General features: G+C 41.3%; 1 protein-coding gene across 5 annotated transcripts in view; it reads left to right on the forward strand.

The window, feature by feature from the left end:
- Positions 1 to 19919, forward strand: part of ALKBH3 (alkB homolog 3, alpha-ketoglutarate dependent dioxygenase) — a 41536-nt gene that overhangs the window by 3609 nt on the left and 18008 nt on the right. For all 5 annotated transcript variants that reach the window (XM_070804086.1, XM_070804085.1, XM_070804088.1 and 2 more), the window contains exons 5-8: positions 1744 to 1791; positions 8874 to 8977; positions 10562 to 10650; positions 19580 to 19789. In XM_070804086.1, the coding sequence (XP_070660187.1) occupies positions 1744 to 1791; positions 8874 to 8977; positions 10562 to 10650; positions 19580 to 19789 (451 nt within the window). The remainder of the gene's footprint in view (positions 1 to 1743; positions 1792 to 8873; positions 8978 to 10561; positions 10651 to 19579; positions 19790 to 19919) is intronic.

Below are 19919 nucleotides of genomic sequence, written 5' to 3' on the forward strand. Positions count from 1 at the left end.
AAATTAACATTAAATGTGTACTGTTGCTCATGAGCAAGTATTCAGCTGTTTGGCTATTTGCAGGTCAACTTGTATATCTTAGAAAAGTTTGAAACTAACACAAGTATCATCATATTTTCAGAGAGGGTGTATAGTTATGGCCTGGCCACTAGTCAGCTATGTAACTAGTCCTTAGGTAAGTTATTATTGTCTCTCTGGACTTGTGTTTCCTTGCCTGTAATATTAAGGGATTGGACTATATAATCACTTAAGACCCAGTCTGGTAGCTTTAACAGTCTTTGTTTTGCAAATACAAATGTGATACTGCCTCCATCGATGGTAAGGAAAAGAAACAAAGCCAAGAAACCTGTTAAGCTACAAATGGGACATTCAGGTTGAAAAAAAGGGACAATTGTGAATTTCCCAGACAGAGACAAAAAATGATGGTACGCATTCCTACTTGACCATAGGGTTTGTTAATTCTGTTTATCTAAAATTAGCTATGCTAGATTTTTTTAATAGCCAGAAATATCCTTCATATTTGGAATGAACCATTTTCTAAATATGGCCCAAAATATAGCACTGAGAATATGAGCACTCTAGGAAATTTTATAGCCGACTAATATTTTGAAACATGCTATATGTTTATGATAATAACTGCCTACATTTTGACTCAGAGTGGCTTATACATCCACCTAAGGGCCCAGGTCAGAGATTATGAACTGCTAAGTCACCTGGAAAAGGATGACGTAAATACTATCCCTTTATATTATTCTCCATAACTTATCTCCGTGAGAAGCGTCTGACACAGCTATCTGGATGGAAACACCTGTCCAGTCTGGATCACATTTCTTACCATGACGTGCCCTTCTGTGACAGTTTTGTACTTTCATATATTGGGTTAAGTTCAATAAACTTTTTACTGTTCATTTGTTGTGTGCTAGGCACTAGGAGACAGAAAAGTCGCCCATTCCAGCCCTTCAGCAGCTCATAGTCTAGTAAATGAAATAGACATGTAGTCTGACAAATTGTGATCCTGACTATCTTGGAACAGTATACTTCTAGGTGAGGTGCAGTGGTCACAGAGGATGAGATATGTAACATTATTTGACTGGATCACAGGTTAGGAAAGGCTTAGACAAAGTGATACTGAGCTGAGATTTTGAAGGATGAATTAGAATTTTCCACTGGACCAAAGCTGGGGGCAAGTTGGATTGGGGGTGCTAGATAGTGGGGACACATGCCAGCATGTAGAAAAGCGTGGGATCAGACACATGGTGGTGTATTCAGGAGATTCCAAGCAGTAATTACCCTGGAGGATGCTGAGTCTGTGGCAACTTCTAGGAGGTGGAGCTCTATCATGAGGACCTTCTACTTTTGTTCCGTGTATCTCTATTCCAGGCTCCAAGGGGATGCTCAATTTGGCACCCCTTTGTGTGATAGATTCCTATGCCACATCAACCTGAATTATGGGTGAAATATGAAGGTACAGAATAAGAATTTACTTTATTGTGGCCTTTGCCTTCATGGCCTGATTTTGTTAGGATTCTATACCCAAGGCCAGTAATGGTTACCACCATCTTACCCTTTATCTCAGCGGTAGAAGAAGGTGGGGCTATATTTCCCTCATCGTGCACCCTCATCGGGAAGTGGTTTTGGTGAGCTGGAACTTTGTGCACTCCGAAGGACAACTCTTCCTTCCACTACATGCAGTATGTTGTTTACCTTGGTACTAATAAGTCTTTGTTTTCTTGGTTTCTTTAGAAAAGAGGGTGTGTATGAAATCAGCATGTCACCCACAGGCATATCTAGGTAAGTGAATTCTCACTAGAAAGGGACTATAATTAATCACTTACTTCAAGTCTTTTGAAATATTTAGAATGTTTTCCTTGTAGAATGTTAACCTTGATTAAAGTAGGTAACATCTGCCCCTTAAATTCCTGGAGAGCAAATATGTAGTAATACCTCCTTTTATACTAGCTTCAAAACATTTTCATAACCTCTCTGTCAGGTATAGTGTAACTATTACTTCTCCAGTTTTTCATGTGAGGAAATGAGGTCCAGGGAGATTCAATACTTTGTCCTGGGGCTACGTAGTAGTTTAACATTAAAGTTGAGTCTGGTCTCAACTTCTGTGCTGTGAGTGCTATATTATTGTTAGATTGTCGTAGTTGTTCAGTCACTAAGTCAGGTCCGACTCTTTAGAACCCATGGACTGTAGCATGCCGGGCTCCTTTGTCTTCCACTGTTTCCCGGAGTTTGCTCAGACTCATGTCTGTTGAGCTAGCGATGCTGTCTAACCATCTCATCCTCTGCCACCTGCTTTTCCTTTTGCCTTCAGTCTTTCCCAGTATCAGGGTCTCTTCCAACAAGTCAGCTCTTCACATCACATGGCCAAAGTATTGGAGCTTCAACTTCCGCGTCAGTCCTCCCAATGAATATTCAGGAATGATTTCCTTTAGAATTGACTGGTTTGATCTCCTTTCATTCCAAGGGACTCTCAAGAGTCTTCTCCAGCCTCACAATTTGAAAGGATCAGTTCTTTGGTGCTCAGCTTTGTCTGTGGTCCAGCTCTCACATCTGTAATGAGTACTGGAAAAACCATAGCTTTGACTGTATGGACCTTTGTCAGCAAAGTCGTAGTCCTGCTTTCTAATATGCTGTTTAGGTTTGTCATAGCTTTCCTTCCAAGGAGCCAGCGTCTTATAATTTCATGGCTACAGTCACCATCTGCAGTGATTTTTGGAGTCCAAGAAAAAAAATGTGTTACTGCTTCTGCTTTTTCCCCTTCTATTTGCCATGAAGTGATGAGACCAGATGCCATGATCTTAGTCTTTTGAATGTTGAGTTTCAATCCAGCTTTTTCACTCTTCCTCTTTCGCCTTCACCAAGAGGCCCTTTAGTTCCTCTTCACTTTCTGCCAGTAGAGTGGTATCATCTGCATATCCGAAGTTGTTGATATTTCTTGTGGCAATCTTAATTCCAGCTTGAGCTTCATCCAGCCCGACATTTCACCTGTTGTACTCTTAATAAGCAGGGTGACAATATACAGCCTTGATGTACTCCTTTCCCAATTTCGAACCAGTCCATTGTTCCATGTCTGGTTCTAACTGTTGCTTCTTGATCCCCATACAGGTTTCTCAGGAGACAGGTAAGGTGGTCTGGTACTCCCATCTCTTAAAGAATTTTCCGCAGTTCGTTGTAATCCACAGAGTCACAGGCTTTAGCAAGCATAATCAGTGAATCAGAGGTAGATATTTTTCTGGAATTCCCTTGCTTTCTCCATGATCCAGCGAATGTTGGCAATTTGATCTCTGGTTCCTCTGCCTCTTCGAGACCCAGCTTGTACATCTGGACGTTCTTAGTTCATGTACTGCTGAAGCCTACTTGAAAGATTTTGAGTATAATGTTGTTGTTATCATGTGAAATGAGTGCAATTGTATGATAGTTTGAACATTCTTTGACATTGCCCTTCTTTGGGATTGGAATGAAAACTGACCTTTTCCAGTCCTGTGGTCACTGCTGAGTTTTCCAAATTTGCTGACATACTGAGTGAAGCACTTTAACAGCATCATCTTTTAGGATTTTAAACGGCTCAGCTGAAATTCCATCACCTGCACTAGCTTTGTTTGCAGTAATGCTTCCTAAGGCCCACTTGACTTCATACTCCAGCATGTCTGGCTCTAGGTGAATGACCACACCATCATGGTTATCCTGGTCATTAAGACCTTTTTTGTATAGTTCTTCTGGGTATTCTTGCCACCTCTTCTTAATCTCTGCTGCTTCTGTTAGATCCTTACTGTTTCTGTCCTTTCTTGTACCCATCTTTGTATGAAATGTTCCCTTGGTATCTCAATTTTCTTGAAGAGATCTGTAGTCTTTCCCCTTCTATTGTTTTCCTCTCTTTCTTTGCACTGTTCGTTGAAGAAGGCCTTCTTATCTCTCCTTGCTGTTCTCTGGAACTCTGCATTCAGTTAGGTGTGTCTTCGCCTTTCTCCCTTGCCTTTTGCTTCTCTTCTTTCCTCAGCTGTTTGTAAAGCCTCCTCAGACAACCACTGCCTTCTTGCATTTCTTTTTCTTTGGATGGTTTTGGTCACCACCTACTATATAAAGTCCGTAGCTCTGCAGGCACTGTGTCTACTAGATCTAACGCCTTGAATCTATTCGTCACTCCACTGTACAATCATAAGGGGTTTGACATAGGTCATACCTGAATGGTATAGTGGTTTTCACTACTATCTTCAATTTAAGCCTGAATTTTGCAATAAGGAGCTCATGATCTGAGCCACAGTCAGCTCCAGGTCTTGTTTTTGCTAACTGTATAGAGTTTCTCCATCTTCAGCTGTAAAGAACATAATCTGATTTCAGTTTTGACCATCTGGTGAGGTCCATGTGTAAAGTCCTCTTTGGGGTTGTTAGAAAAGGGTGTTTGCTATGACCAGCGTGTTCTCTTGACAAAACTAATAGCCTTTGCCCTGCTTCGTTTTGTACTCTAAGGCCAAACTTGCCTGTTATTTTAGGTATTTTTTGTGGACTTCCCTGGTAGCTCAGCTGGTAAAGAATCTGCCTGCAATGCAGGAGACCCCAGTTTGATTCCTGGGTTGGGAAGATCTGCTGGAGAAGGGATAGGCTCTCCACTCCAGTATTCTTGGGCTTCCCTGGTGGCTCAGCTGATAAGCATCTGCCTGCAATGAGGGAGACCTGAGTTTGATCCCTGGGTTGGGAAGATCTCCTGGAGAAGGGAAAGACTGCCCACTTCAGTATTCTGGCCTGGAGGATTCCATGGACTATATAGTCCATAGGGTCACAAAAAGTTGGACACGGCTGACTGACTTTCACTTTCACTTTTGGGTATTTCTTGACTTCCTACATTTGCATTTCAATCCCCTATGATGAAAAGAACATCTTTTTTGTGTGTTAGTTCTAGAAGGTGTTATAGATCTTCATAGAACCAGTCAACTTCAGCTTCTTCGGCATCAATTGTTGGGGCATAGACTTGGATGACTGTATTGTTGAATGGTTTGCCTTGGAAATGAACCAAGATCATTCTGTCATTTTTGAGGTTGGATTCAAGTACTGCATTTGGGACTCTTCTGTTGACTGTGAGGGCTACTTCACTTCTTCTAAACGATTCTTGTCCACAGTAGTAGATATAATGATCATCTGAACTAAATTCACCTGTTCATGAATTTAATTCATTTTAGTTCACTGATCCATTTTGGTTCACTGATCTGTAAGATGTCAGTGTTCAGTCTTACTATCTCCAGCTTGACCATGTCCAGTATACCTTGATTCATGGATCTAACATTCCAGGTTCCTATGAAATACCATTCTTTATATCATTGGACTTTACTTTCCCCACCAGACACATCCGCAACTGAGTGACATTTCTGCTTTTGCCCAACCAGTTCATTCTCTCTGGAGCTATTAGTAATTGCCCTCTGCTCTTCTCCAGGAGCATATTGGATACCTTCAGACCTGGGCAGGGGGAGGGGGCTCATCTTCTGGTGTCCTATCTTTTTGTCTTTTCATACTGCTCATTGGGTTCCTGCAGCAAGAATGCTAGGGTGGGTTGCCGTTTCCTCCTCCAGTGTACCATGTTTTGTCACAACTCTTCACTATGTCCTATCTGCTTGGGTGGCCCTGCACAGCATGGCTTATGGCTTCATTGAGTTACACAAACCCCTTCACCATGACAAGACTGTGATCCACGAAGGGGATTGCTTATTACTGTATGCATTATTATGTTAATCCTGCATTATTATATATAATATATGTTAAGTTATATTGTATTGCTATATAAAGGTAGATTTCAATAACATTAAAGCATATGCGGTTTAGGGTATGTTAGGCGGTAGTAATTATTTCATTTTGAAAGCATCACCTTAGTGCATGTTCAGTTCAGATCAGTCACTCAGTCATGTCCGACTCTTTGAGACCCCATGAATCGCAGCACGCCAGACCTCCCTGTCCATCACCAACTCCCAGAGTTCACCCAGACTCACGTCCATCAAGTCAGTGATGCCATCCAGCCATCTCATCCTCTGTCGTCCCCTTCTCCTCCTGCCCCCAATCCCTCCCAGAGTCTTTTCCAATGAGTCAGCTCTTCGCATGAGATGGTCAAAGTACTGGAGTTTCAGCTTTAGCATCATTCCTTCCAAAGAAATCCCAGGGCTGATCTCCTTCAGAATGGACTGGTTGGATCTCCTTGCAGTCCAAGGGACTCTCAAGGGTCTTCTCCAACACCACAGTTCAAAAGCATCAATTCTTCAGTGCTCGGCCTTCCTCACAGTCCAACTCTCACATCCATACATGACCACAGGAAAAACCATAGCCTTGACTAGATGAACCTTTGTTGGCAAAGTAATGTCTCTGCTTTTGAATATGCTGTCTAGGTTGGTCATAACTTTCCTTCCAAGGAGTAAGCATCTTTTAATTTCATGGCTGCAATCACCATCTGCAGTGATTTTGGAGCCCAGAAAAATAAAGTCTGACACTGTTTCCACTGTTTCCCCATCTATTTCCCATGAAGTGATGGGACCGGATGCTATGATCTTCGTTTTCTGAATGTTGAGCTTTAAGCCAACTTTTTCACTCTCCACTTTCACTTTCATCAAGAGGCTTTTGAGTTCCTCTTCACTTTCTGCCATAAGGGTGGTGTCATCTGCATATCTGAGGTTATTGGTATTTCTCCCGGCAATCTTGATTCCAGCTTGTGCTTCTTCCAGCCCAGCGTTTCTCATGATGTACTCTGCATAGAAGTTAAATAAGCAGGGTGACAATATACAGCCTTGACATACTCCTTTTCCTATTTGGAACCAGTCTGTTGTTCCATGTCCAGTTCTAACTGTTGCTTCCTGACCTGCATACAGGTTTCTCAAGAGGCAAGTCAGGTGGTCTGGTATTCCCATCTCTTGAAGAATTTTCCACAGTTTATTGTGATCCACACAGTCAAAGGCTTTGGCATAGTCAATAAAGCAGAAATAGATGTTTTTCTGGAACTCTCTTGCTTTTTCCATGATCCAGCAGATGTTGGCAATTTGATCTCTGGTTCCTCTGCCTTTTCTAAAACCAGCTTGAACATCTGGAAGTTCACAGTTGACGTATTGCTGAAGCCTGGCTTGGAGAATTTTGAGCATTACTTTACTAGCATGTGAGATGAGTGCAATTGTGCGGTAGTTTGAGCATTCTTTGGCATTGCCTTTCTTTGGGATTGGAATGAAAACTGACCTTTTCCATGTTACTGTAAATTAATGAGATGTTTAAATAAATCAGAATTTATGTATCTAAGTGAATTGCTTAGAAAGAGTTGCTTTTGGATTTGCAAGTCTCTATAGTTAGTCCAGTGGCACTGCCATTGTTACAACCCTTTTCAGAACTTCCGTTTTCAGAACTTCCCTTTTAGAGCAAGTTTAATAGTCACACAAGAAAACCAGTTGCATTCTTTTTGTTACATGTCATTGTTAACCTGGTATGGCTTCAGGTGAGCTTTGGCTCTTTAAAATATCAACTCACCGTATGTGTAAGCCAAATTATTATGCTTTACACTGAAAATGGATATAGTGCTGTATGTCCATTATATCTCAGTAAAACTGGAAAAAATAATAATTCAGATCAAACATTGTAAATTGTACAGCTGGTTAAAATTAATAAATTCCTTGTTAAACTGTTAAAAAAAAAATCAAACGTACCTTCAAAGAGTGAAAATTTATTACCAGCAAGGCTGTTGAAGAGCATGTTCCTATCTTTCAGAACATTTCTTAAGAAAGTTATCCAGAAATCCAAATGCATTGTTAAAATGAAATAGTATATTAGGGACATTGAAATCAAAACCACAATGATATACCACTTTATATTCACTAGAATTTCCACAGTCAAAAAGACAGTAATAAGTGTTATTATAAGAGAGAATGTGGAAAAACTAGAGCCTTCCTGTATTCCTGGTGGAATGTAAAATAGTACAATCCACTTAAAAAAAGTTTGGTGGTTTCTTAAAAAGTTAAGCATGCCTTTATCATATGACCCAGCAGTTTCAGGCTTAGGTATCTTATTCAAGAGAAATGAAAACATACATCCATACAAAGACTTGTGTGTGAAGGTTCATAGCAGCATTCAAAACAGACAGAAGCAGAAACAATTCAAATCTCCATCAGCTGGTGAATGGACAGACAAAAGGTGTTATGTCTGTATAATGGGATATTTTATTCCACCATAAAAAGAAATGTTGCTTTGATAATGTGGTACACATGGGTAAACCTTGAAGACATTACACTACGTTGAATTTTACAGTATATTATATTATACCTCAGTAAAGGAGAGGAAAAAAAAGATATCCAAAACAATTCTGAGCTGACTTGGCATTGTTGAAATAAGTGTATATTCAGTGAAATAAAAAATCCTCTTTTGGATATCTTTAGTTTGTTATAGTTATGAATGATTGCTTTCCCTACGATTGGCATAGTCCCGGAAGACTCTCAATTGTTACAGTAACACAGGGCTAAGCATTTTATTATTCTGCTTTTCACAGTGATGCTGTCAGGTGAGATCATCTTTGTGTTACAGATGAGAAAAGCCAAGGTTCCGAGAGGTTAAGTAACCTGTCCAAGGTTTCACAGCTCAGCAGTGCTGGGGTAGTATTTGAACCATGTCTGTGAAAGCCATCATGTACCTCCTCATCCTTCATTGCCTGTTTTATTGCCTGTCTTAACTTGGCAGAGATTGGTTTTTCATCTGGAGCATCATGATCTGGGTGATATCACCCTCTGGGGGTGTGGTAAGATGATTTCATCTACCCATGAAAGGAAGCTTCGTCCAGATTCATTTACTCTGCTGATGGTTGGAGTCCACCCCATCTTCTGTGTTCTTTAGTTAGTAACTGTTCTTTCTGCATCCAGGGTGTGTTTGTGTCCTGGCTTTGTTGACTTGAAAGAGGCCGACTCAGTGTTTGAACAGCTTTGTCGGGATGTTCCCTGGAAGCAGAGGACTGGCATCAGAGACGGTAAGTGGATATCTTGGGATCACAGTTGTTGGTGTTTGGCCCTCCTTTCCAGATTGTTTTCCAGTACCCTTGCTTCTTGGCATCGCAGCCAGACTTACACAGATTTTCAAAACCTAACTGGAACCCAAGCATGGGCAGGAACTCGCCAAAGGGGACAGGGAAGCGTGTTCCTTGCAGAAGACACAGCACGTGGTTCTCAGTGTGTGGCGGAAGGTGGGCCTTCAAGGAGAGGAAGGAAGTTTGGTTTGGCTGAGCTGTGGTTGACATGCTTATCTCCTTTGGTGTTTGATCACTGTTCATTACTTCAGACAGTGCCAGCTTCCCTCTTTCTTCATAGAAGCTTCCAGAACTTATTTTTTTCTGATTCTGTTCAGCATACATTCTTTTTATCATCTTTTTATTGTCACTCTAGTTTCACTAGAAGTCTCCTTTAGCTCCAGCATTTGTAGTCTTCTCCTGAGCTTGTCAAGATGACCTGGCTTGGAGTGGGTACCACACAAGCAACAGTACCTGCTATACCAAAGGTGGTCACTAGGGGGTGTCGGTGCTCTAGCATAGAATCTTTCTTTTTTTTTCCTGGCACATTGAGTGATTTTAAATTTTCTGTGGAGAAAGAGGCAAAGTATACTGGCATCACTTTTGTAACAGGCATCATAAGGAGAGTCGGCTCTTTGAGGGCAGGCTTCTAATTCCCAGCAATTTCTATAGCAGGGCTTTCGGTGACAGACTTGGCTTCAATTGCTGGCTCTTTCAAAGTGATTGTTTATTTTAGACAAATGATAGTTAAATAATTTTCTGATTCTTAATTTTTCTGATCAAGAAAATAGAGCTAATAATAATACCTATCTTGCAAGGTTGTTGTGATAATTAAATGAGACAGTGCCTAATAACATACTTAACAGAATGCTTGGCACATAGTAAGCCTTCTGTGAATAGTATAAAGCCTTCCATGAATGTTAACTGCTTTTATTATTATTGTTATTGTTGTGGTGGTTGAAGTCAATTGTAGGGAAAAATAGCAAATCTGCGGGTAGCTGCTTCTCTAATTATAAAGTGGACATCAAAAACTTCTGACTAAAATTAACTATGTGCTGTGGTGGGTCAGAGCACCTTTTTCTTTATTTGGAATTAAAAGGGCTTAGATAGTGGTGGCACGTGGGTGAACAGTTGGTTTTGTTTCCTGTATGGACGTTCATGCCACAGTTTCCTGCCTACCAGGGTTCAGACTCCATGTCCTGCATCTTAGACCCTCCCTAACGTGAATCCTTCTGTCCTGCGGTGTGACTCCTTCACTCTGGTTTGTGTCACCACTAACACAAATGGGTCACACCCATTCTCACCCCAGAGCTGCACCCGTACTGGTTCTGCCATATACCCTCTCTTGCCATCCTTTTAGCTGTCCCCATGCCACTCCTGAAGTCCCGTGCCCTTTATGAAGGTGGAACCTTGGGTCAGAGCCCATCCTGCCTCTTCCTTTGTATTTCTCATAGCTCCTTATCCATTACTAGGCAGGGTGTTGGCACTCGGTAGGTACACCTAAAATAGCATTGAACCCTTTCAAAGGCCCTGTATTTTCTTTCTTAGATGTAACTTACCAGCAACCAAGACTTACAGCATGGTATGGAGAACTTCCTTACACTTATTCAAGAATCACTATGCAACCAAATCCTCACGTATGTTGGAATGTTGTTATTGGTATGGTTTTATAGACGATATACTGTGACTGTAGAGTACTGTGAAATAACAATAAATGACCTTGCAGAGCTGTGCGGTGGATCCTAGTTCAAAAAATCCTCCGAGTTCAAACACTGAGTCTTTGTGCTTATCACCATTGGTGTGCTTTTGATCCACAGATGAAGTCAGAGGATGAGGAAAAAACTGGAACTAGAGTAAACTAGAGCCAGACGCAAGGATTTCAGAGAAATGAATGGTCTCTTTTCCTGATCTCCCCCTTCCCCAAGCTTTTCCGCCATAGCCCTTGTGTGTCTCCTGGTACGTATTTGCTCTGGTCCCAAATCCTTACGACTGACCAGTGAAGTCAGAATGTTTGCTTCCATGTCTCAGGCTCTTTTCCCATTTGTGAGAAAAATCTGTTGCTTTTCTTGTTGACTTTGTATTCATTCTGTGGCTGCAGTTCTCATATTTATCATTGCTTTGGCTTGTCTCTGCTGCTTCTTGTGTTTTTAAAAATGTCCATGAAAGACGAAGTATAATGTATAAATTAAGCTTATCCGGATAATGGAATTAAGATCCAAGAAATAGCTCTCTGTTTAGTCCTTGGAATTTTGCCTTTGGCAAATAATAATATGGTTTTTGTGGGTTTTGTTTTTGTTTTTTTGAAGGAGACTTTGAAGAAAATGGAGTTTTTGCTTATGGCATTGGAATAAAGAGAAATGTGACACATTTAGAACTCCTAGTAATTTCTTATCATAAACTAGCATTTTACTAAAATGTTCAGGGATAAAATATTGACTGAAGGGAACATGACTTTTTCACATGAAGAGATGGATGGGTGCTCTGGTTTCTAAGGCTGCATTTAGAATGTAACCCAGGGAAGTACTGAGAGACCCTTTAAATCTGAAATTGACTTGAAAACATGAGGAGAATTGAGCTAGGCCAGTCCAGCATAAACTGCTGGCTATGTTTCTGTCAGAATTAGTGTATCTTCTTGTCAACAGTTATAGCAGAGAAGTTGAGGATTAAATAGCCTGTGGGAAAGAAGTTCTTTCATTCTAGCTAATCTTTCGGAACAGGATTTCTCAACCTTGGTATCACCGATGTTTCAAGCACAATAACTCTTTGTTGTTCGCTTGTCCTGTGCATTGTAGGATGGTTAGCAGTATCTGTGACTTCTGCCCCCTAGATGCCAGAGGCACCCCCTACCCAGTCAAGGCAACCAAAAATGATTCTGGACGTTGCTAAACATCTGTGGGGCTTCCAAATTGACCTTGCTTGAGAACCACTGCTTTAGATTAAACGTAAGACATGTAAGGTCTGCTGAGATACAGTGACCACTTATGCTTGGGGACATTTTGTCACCTCTTCAAAAGAATTGTTTAAATGACAACGCTTTTCTTATATCGTAAGTAATATGTGTTTATTACTGAAAATTTAGAAACTGCAGATAAATATGAAGAATATTAAAATTTTGGATAGTGCTTCCATCTGATGATTTGGTTCTAGTCTTTTTTTTCTTTTTAAGCAAATATATGTAGAGAATTTTTCTATAAAAATAAAATCAGTTATTCATATACTACATTTAATTTTGCTGTATTATTAACATATTCTAGTATAATGTCATATTAGAATTCTTTAATTTGAATTTGACTGGCTCATAACTTTGTATTTATTGCTAATAGATTTAGTTTGTATACCATCTGGAACAAAATCAAAACAGACGTCCCTTTCTCAGATTTTTTAAGGGATGATTCCCTAATGTGTATATATGTGTTGGGGATATTAGTTTAATTTTAAAGTTATTTTTACCTCAAGCTTAGTATTCCATAGCACAGGAGGAGGTTCAATCATAGGTACTTAAACATCTTTTAGTCTTTTTTTTGGCAGCACTGGGTTTTCATTGCGGCATGCAGGCTCTCTCTAGTTGCAGCATAGTGGGGGCTTCTCTGGTTGCGACTTGCAGGCTTCCGTCATTGTGGAGCATGGGTGGGTGGCTTCTAGAACGCATGGGGTCAGTAGTTGCTGCTTGTGGGCTCGCTAGTTGCCCCGCGGCATGTGGGATCTTATCCCCCAACCAGGGATCAAATCCATGTTCCCTACACTGGAAGGTGGATTCTTAACCAGTGGACCACTAGGGAAGTCCCTCTTAGTCTTTTTTCCAAGCTAAATCTTATATGAATCCACTGTGTGGAAATAAAAGAGGACCCACACTGTCTGGTATTCCCACCAGCTTGACCTCTCCTCCTTTCTTCTCCTGTGGTCCCAGAGGCGTCTCTGTGGTACCTGGGTCTCTGCAATACACTGTTTGAAGTCCACCAAATAGGTCCTTGTATTTTCTCATACTCTTTTCCTCAAATGTCTTTTAAGGATAGAATGTCTTCACTGAACAGTGAGATGACGCTGGATTTTAATTTAGACTTTCAGTTCTGCGGGATCTGTATATAGCGTATTGGTTGGAGAGTCTAAATTAATCCCCTAGTTCATTATTCCTTGTTTTCTCCTTTTCTACTTACTTCACCACCAAAAATAACCAAGAAAAAAAAATATATTCACTTAGAAACATAATGCAGACTTGGTGTTAGCTCAGTCCCTAAGCAAGTCAAGGAAGTGCTAATTAGTTTCTCAGTTACATTGCCGAAAAGCTATCATCCTCCTTTATGTTCTTGTGTTTCTTGTTAAGTGTATGATTCTAGCATCTGATCTTTATCCCCATGAAGATAAGCTGCTTCTTGTTGTCATTCAGTCATGGCCAATTCTTTGCGACCGCATGGACTGGAGCATTCTAGGCCTCCCTGTCCCTCACCACCTCCCAGAGTTCACCCAAGTTCATGTCATTGAATCAGTGATTCTGTCCAACCATCTCATCTTCTGCTGCCCTCTTCTCCTTTTGCCTTCAGTCTTTCCCAGTATCGAGGTTCCCAGGTGGTCCTAGTGGTAAAGAATGGCCTGCCAATGCAGGAGACTTAAGATACACAGGTTCAATCCCTGGGTTGGGAAGATCCCCTAGAGAAGGAAATGGCAACCCACTGTAGTATTCTTGCCTGGAGAATCCCATGGACAGAGGAGCTTGGTGGGCTATAGTTCATGGGGTCACAAAAAGAGTCAGATATGACTTAGGGATTAAACTGTTATCTATAGCCCTTGAGAAAGAACTAAATATCCTTGACTATGCTTAATGACTACTAATGACTTTCCCCGCATCAGGGTCTTTTCCAGTGAGTCAGCTGTTCACATCAGGTGGCCAAAGTATTGTAGCTTCTGCTTCAGCATTCGTCCATCCAATGAGTATTCAGGTTTGATTTCCCTTAGGATTGACTGGTTTGATCTCCTTGCAGTCCAAGGGACTCTCAAGAATTTTCTCCAGCACCACAATTTGAAAACATCAATTCTTCCGCATTCAGCCTTCCTTATGGTCCAACTTTCACATCCATATATGACTACTGGAGAAATCATAGCTTTAAATATACAGACCTTTGTCAGCAAAGTTAATATGCTGTCTAGGTTTGTCATAGCCTTCCTTCCAAGAAGCAAGTGTCTTCTAATTTCATGGCTGCAGTTACCATCTAGTGATTTTGGAGTCCAAGAAGAGAAAATCTGTCACTGCTTCCACTTTTTCTTCTTCTGTTTGCCATGAAGTGATGGGACCAGATGCCATGATCTTAGTTTTCTGAATGTTGAGTTTAAAGCCAGCTTTTTCACTCTCCTCTTTCACTTTCATCAAGAGGCTCTTTAGTGCCTCTACATTTTCTGCCATTAGACAGTTATCATCTACATATCTGAGGTTGTTGATATTTCTCCCAGCAATCTTGATTCCAGCTTGAGCTTCATCCAGCCTGGCATTTCACATAATGTACTCTGCATATAAATTAAATAAAGAGTGACAATATACAGCCTTGTCGTACTCCTTTCCCAATTTCAAACCAGTCAGTTGTTCCATGAAAGTGTTACTCCTTGACCCACATACAGGTTAAAGATGGCTTAAAGCCATAAAATAAATAGGAAATACAGCTTGATAACATTATTATGGAATTTCACTCTTGAACGTCGGTTAGTTTAATAACATTTATTTAATGATCTAAGTTTTGTTTGTTGTTATTGTAGTTCTTAAAATCCTCTGCCTTAGAGGAGCTGAATAGATATTTTTCCAAAGAAGACATACAAATGGATAATGGTGGTGGTGTTGGTGGTTTAGTTGCTAAGTCGTGTCTGACTCTTGTGATCCCGTAGGCTGTGGCCTGCCAGACTTCTCTGTCCATGGGATTCTCCAGGCAAGAATACTGAATTGGGTTGCCATGTCCTTCTCCAGGACAAATGGACAATAGTCACGTGATAAGATGCTCAGCATCACTAATTAGGGAAATGCAAATCAAAACCATAGTAAGGTATCATCACCTCATACCTGCTAGAAAGGCAATTATCAAAAAGGCAAGAAATAACGAGTGCTGGTGAGGATATGGAGAAAAGAGAGCTTTCATACCCTGTTGATGGGAATTTAATTGGTGCAGCCATTATGGAAATTTCTCAAAAAATTAAAAATAGAGATACCGTATGATCCAGCTATCCCACTTCTGGTTATTTATCCAAAGAATATGCAAACACTAATTTGAAATATATGTGCACCCCTGTGTTCATCACAGCATTTTTCCTAATAAACAAGATACGGAAACAACCTAAGTGCCCATCAACAGGTGAATGGATAAAGAAGATGTGGGGGCGTGTGTGTGTCTATATATATGTTGTTGTTCAGTCGCTAGATCGTGTCCAACTCTATGCAGCCCCATGGACTGCAGCACACCAGGCTTCCCTATCCTCCACTGTCTCCCAGAGTTTGTTCAAGTTCATATCCATTGAGTTGGTGATGCTATCTAACCACCTTATCCCCTACTGCCCTCTTCTCCTTTTGCCTTCATTCTTTACCAGCATCAGGGTCTTTTCCAGTGAGTTGGCTCTTCGAATCAGGTGGCCAAATTATTGGAGCTTCAGCTTTAGCATCAGTCCTTTCAATGAATATTCAGGGCTGATTTCCTTCAGGATGGACTGGTTTGATCTCCTCACAGTCCAACGGACTTTCCAGAGTCTTCTCCAGCACCACAGTTTGAAAGCATCAGTTCTTTGGTGCTCAACCTTCTTCATGGTCCAACTCTCTTATATTTATAAATGGACTACTACTCAGCCGTTTAAAAAAAGATGAAATCTTACCTTTTGTGAGACCACGGATGGACCTTGAAGATATTATGTTAAATAAGTCAGGTGGAGAGGGACAGATTCTGTATGATTTTATTTATGTGTGGAATATAAAAAATCAATAATATAAATGAACAAACCAAACATGTAGGTACAAGGAGCAGAGTAGTGGTTACCGAAGGGGAGGGGAAAGAATGGAGGGCACAACAGGTGGAGGTCACCTGTGTGGTGACGGATGGAAACTGAGTGTTTGGTGGAGCTGGACGTGCTGTATGGTTGGAGAAGGACATGGCAACCCACTCCAGTATTCTTGCCTGGAGAATCCCATGGACAGAGGGGCCTGGCGGGCTACAGTCCTTAGTGTCACAAAGAGTTGGACACGACTGAGCGACTGAGCACGCACGCATATGCATGGTAGAAATATGATGTTATAAACCAGTGTTACTTCAGTAAAATAAAGAAAATCCTCTGCTAAGAATGTAATGCCTCTATCCGTAACACGGAATGCCAGCTTTTAACATGATTTCCACAAGACAGTGAAGCTGATTCCCACATATGCTTCCTGGAAGTTTTACCTGATAATAGTCATGGTATATACCTAAGAATGATATTGTGCTTTCCTTTGCTGAACATACATTTCTTCACTTCAAAACACAGAACATGAACGCTGAAGGGGTTCTCTGAAGTGGCAGTTCTTTTTTTTTAATAATTTAAAATATTTATTTATTTTTGGCTGTGCTGGGTCTTTGTTGCTGCGCAGGCTCTCCTCTAGTTTCGGAGAGTGGGGGCTTCTCTCTGGTTGCGGCACACAGGCTTCTCACTGTGGCGGCATCTCTTGCTGCAGAGCTCGGCTCTCGGGTGCATGGGCTGCAGGAGTTGCGGCTCCTGGGCTTAGAGCACAGGCTCAGTGGCTTGTGGTACATGGGCCTAGTTGTTCTGCAGCCTGTGGGATCGTCCCGGACCAGGGGTCGAACCCACATCCCCTACATTGGCAGGCAGATTCTTTGCCACTGAGCCACCAGGGAAACCCTAGAGTGGCAGTCCTTAAAGTAGAATCTGTGGATCCCTGGAGGGAGTCCACGAAATTCTTTTTGGGAATCCACAGGGTCAAAATTATTTTTATGAGATTACTAAGACTAGGTGACATTTTTCACTGTGTTGAGTTTTCACTATACAAAAACAACGGTGACTAAAATTGTGGTGCCTTGGGGTCGCTAAGAGTCGGACACAACTGAGCGACTTCACTTTCACTTTTCACTTTCATCATTGGAGAAAGAAATGGCAACCCACTCCAGTGTTCTTGGCTGGAGAATCCCAGGGATGGGGGAGCCTCGTGTGCTGCCTTCTATGGGGTCGCACAGAGTCGGACACGACTGAAGCGACTTAGCAGCAGCAGCAGCAGCAGTATGAATCAAGGCATTGCCACCAGACTGTACTAGTAATCATTGTTTTCTTTACCACGTGCACTTCCAGTAAAAAAAAAAAAAAAAAGATGGTTTCATTCAAGGGTGTCCTTTGAAGAAGTGATAAGCGTTGTTTTATTAAATCTTGATCTTTTAAAATTGTTTCATGAAATGGAAAGTATGCATAAGGCATTTCTGCTACAAGTGATTTATGATGGTTATGTGTGATTGTTTACGGTAGAAGCTGAACTGGCTACTTTTATCCTGGACCATTTTACTTGGAAGAGCAGCTGGTGCACACACACTATTCAGACTTGAGTATTCAGCAGACGTTTTCTCATAAGTGAGTGAAGTGTCACTTCTAGGAAAACAATGGACAGGATTTAATAAAAGTTTGATACTAATAAAAGTTGAGGTTTCAAGGAAATGTGAGGAATTCTGGGAAAACTCGTATCCTTCCCATTACTTAGCTTTTTCTGAAGAGATCAGTGGTAATGTTAATGGAGATGACTTTTTTATGGTGTATAATGAAACACGTCAGTAGTAAGAGGATCTACATGACTCAGTGAGCCAGTATTTTCCAAATGACCAGTGCTTGATGTTACAGAATCATGCAAGATTAAAAGATCCATTCAAAGTGCAAGTTGGACCAATGGATTTAGATGTAATAATATAAAAAGTGTGTTGATGTTGTTTCAGATTCCACATTGCCTCTAACCTTTAAGAAATCAGTACAGTTGAGCTTTGGTTTAATAGCAAAGAATATCTACGGTTATTTGAAAAGATTTTTTTCTTCCTTTTTCAAACTACATGTCTGTGTGAAGGCAGTTTTCTTTGTATGTGTCAACAAAAACATTTTAACAGGTTGAATGCAGAAGCAGATATTAGAACCAACTCTCTTCTGTTAAATCAGACATTGAAGAGATTTGCAAAAGAGTGCCACTCTTCTCACTAATTTTTTTGTATTGGAAAAAAGCTAATTTTCATAAAATACTACTTGGGTTAGCATGTAATGGGGTTGTTATTTTTTAAACGAATTAACCAAAAATTAAAAATTTTTTAGTTTTAATTTTTAATATGGTAGCTGTCACAGCTATAACTCAAACAAGTAGAAGTTCTTTGGGGTCCTCAGTAATGTTTTTTGGCTGTGCTACGTAGCTTGCAGCATCTTAGTTCCCCAACCAAGGGTTGAACCCGGGCCCTCAGGAGTGAACATGCTGAGTCCTAACCTCTGGACTGCCAGGGAGTTCCCTCCTCAGTCATCTTTGGTAGTGGAGCGAGAAGCCCTGTCCTACAGGAAGCTTCCGTAAAGCACTTGAGGTTCCTTGGAAGGCAAGACACACAGAATTCTAACCAGAACCATAAGAGCTGCACTGATTATAGCTCCCTAGTGCAACCTAAGGTCAAGGGTCACAGTTTCCTAAAGCATGTATGGCAAGATGGTGAGTTCTGAATATAAACTACAGATGTGAACTCGGTGCTCAGGAGGCAGGGCTGTGGACTGTTTAAATCTTTTGTGGTTCACAGCCATTTCATGACTCCCATTCTGTAGATGTTTTTCCCCTCTGGGTTCTGGTCTTAGGAAGTTTGCCACTCTAGAAATATTAAATATCCTTTCAAAGAGCAATTTTGCCACTTGTGATAAAATGGGAATGGAATCCTGGTGGCTCAGACGGTAAAGAATGTGCCTGCAATGCAGGAGACCTGGGTTTGAGCCCTGGGTCAGGAAGATCCCCTGGAAAAGGGCATGGCAACCCACTCCAGTATTTTTGCCTGGAGAAATCCCCATCGACAGAGGAGCCTGGCGGGCTACAGTCCATGGGGTCACAGAGTCAGACACAACTGAGTGACTATACACAGCACAGGAATGGAACAGAGGGCCACCCCGAAGGAGAGCTCTTTCACCCTCAGACTTCAGTCTTTATCTGCCGACTCCTGATGGCTCATCAGCTGTGGTGACAAAGCAGGCTTCCTGCTCCACATGCCACCTCCATGCCTTACTGAGGCGACCGCCCAGAGTGTACTGACAGTTACTTCTCTGGAGGGTCATACATTTAACATGGAAAGGATGAGATGGGAGGATAGGCCTGGTCTTCATGACATTGCAACACCAAATTTAGCACCTTAATAAAATCGCAGAGGTCAGCTTGCTTCAGAATAGACATAATGGGAGAGAATGCGACTTCTCTTCTGGCCTTATTACGTTTCAGATGGTTTGCTTATTCCAAGCCCCTGTTTATAGCGTGACTGATTTTACACTTTCTGTTTTTCCCTGTGACTGCCACCTTGTATCTCATGTGAACTGTCTCTGCCCCTTCTCTTGACCTGTTGATTGCAGTGGCATCCTGTGCTGCTCATGCTGAAGAACCAAATTGAAGAGAACACTGGCCACAGCTTCAACTCCTTGCTTTGCAATCTTTACCGAAATGAGAAGGACAGCGTGGACTGGCACAGCGATGATGAACCTTCACTGGGGAGGTGCCCCATCATTGCTTCACTCAGTTTTGGTGCCACACGCATGTTTGAGATGAGAAAGAAGCCCCCACCAGTGAGTAGTCCCTTTATTTATTTTCTGTTCCTTCCGCTCTCTAATAATCTGTGGGAAAAAAAGCTGGGCTCCTAAAAGGCTCCTATTTTCAGATTTAGGGGATTGGAGTATGTGTCTGGTTGATGAAATG

This window comes from Bos indicus, chromosome 15 (genome assembly GCF_029378745.1).
Source record: "Bos indicus isolate NIAB-ARS_2022 breed Sahiwal x Tharparkar chromosome 15, NIAB-ARS_B.indTharparkar_mat_pri_1.0, whole genome shotgun sequence".
Classification (NCBI taxonomy): Eukaryota; Metazoa; Chordata; class Mammalia; order Artiodactyla; family Bovidae; genus Bos; species Bos indicus.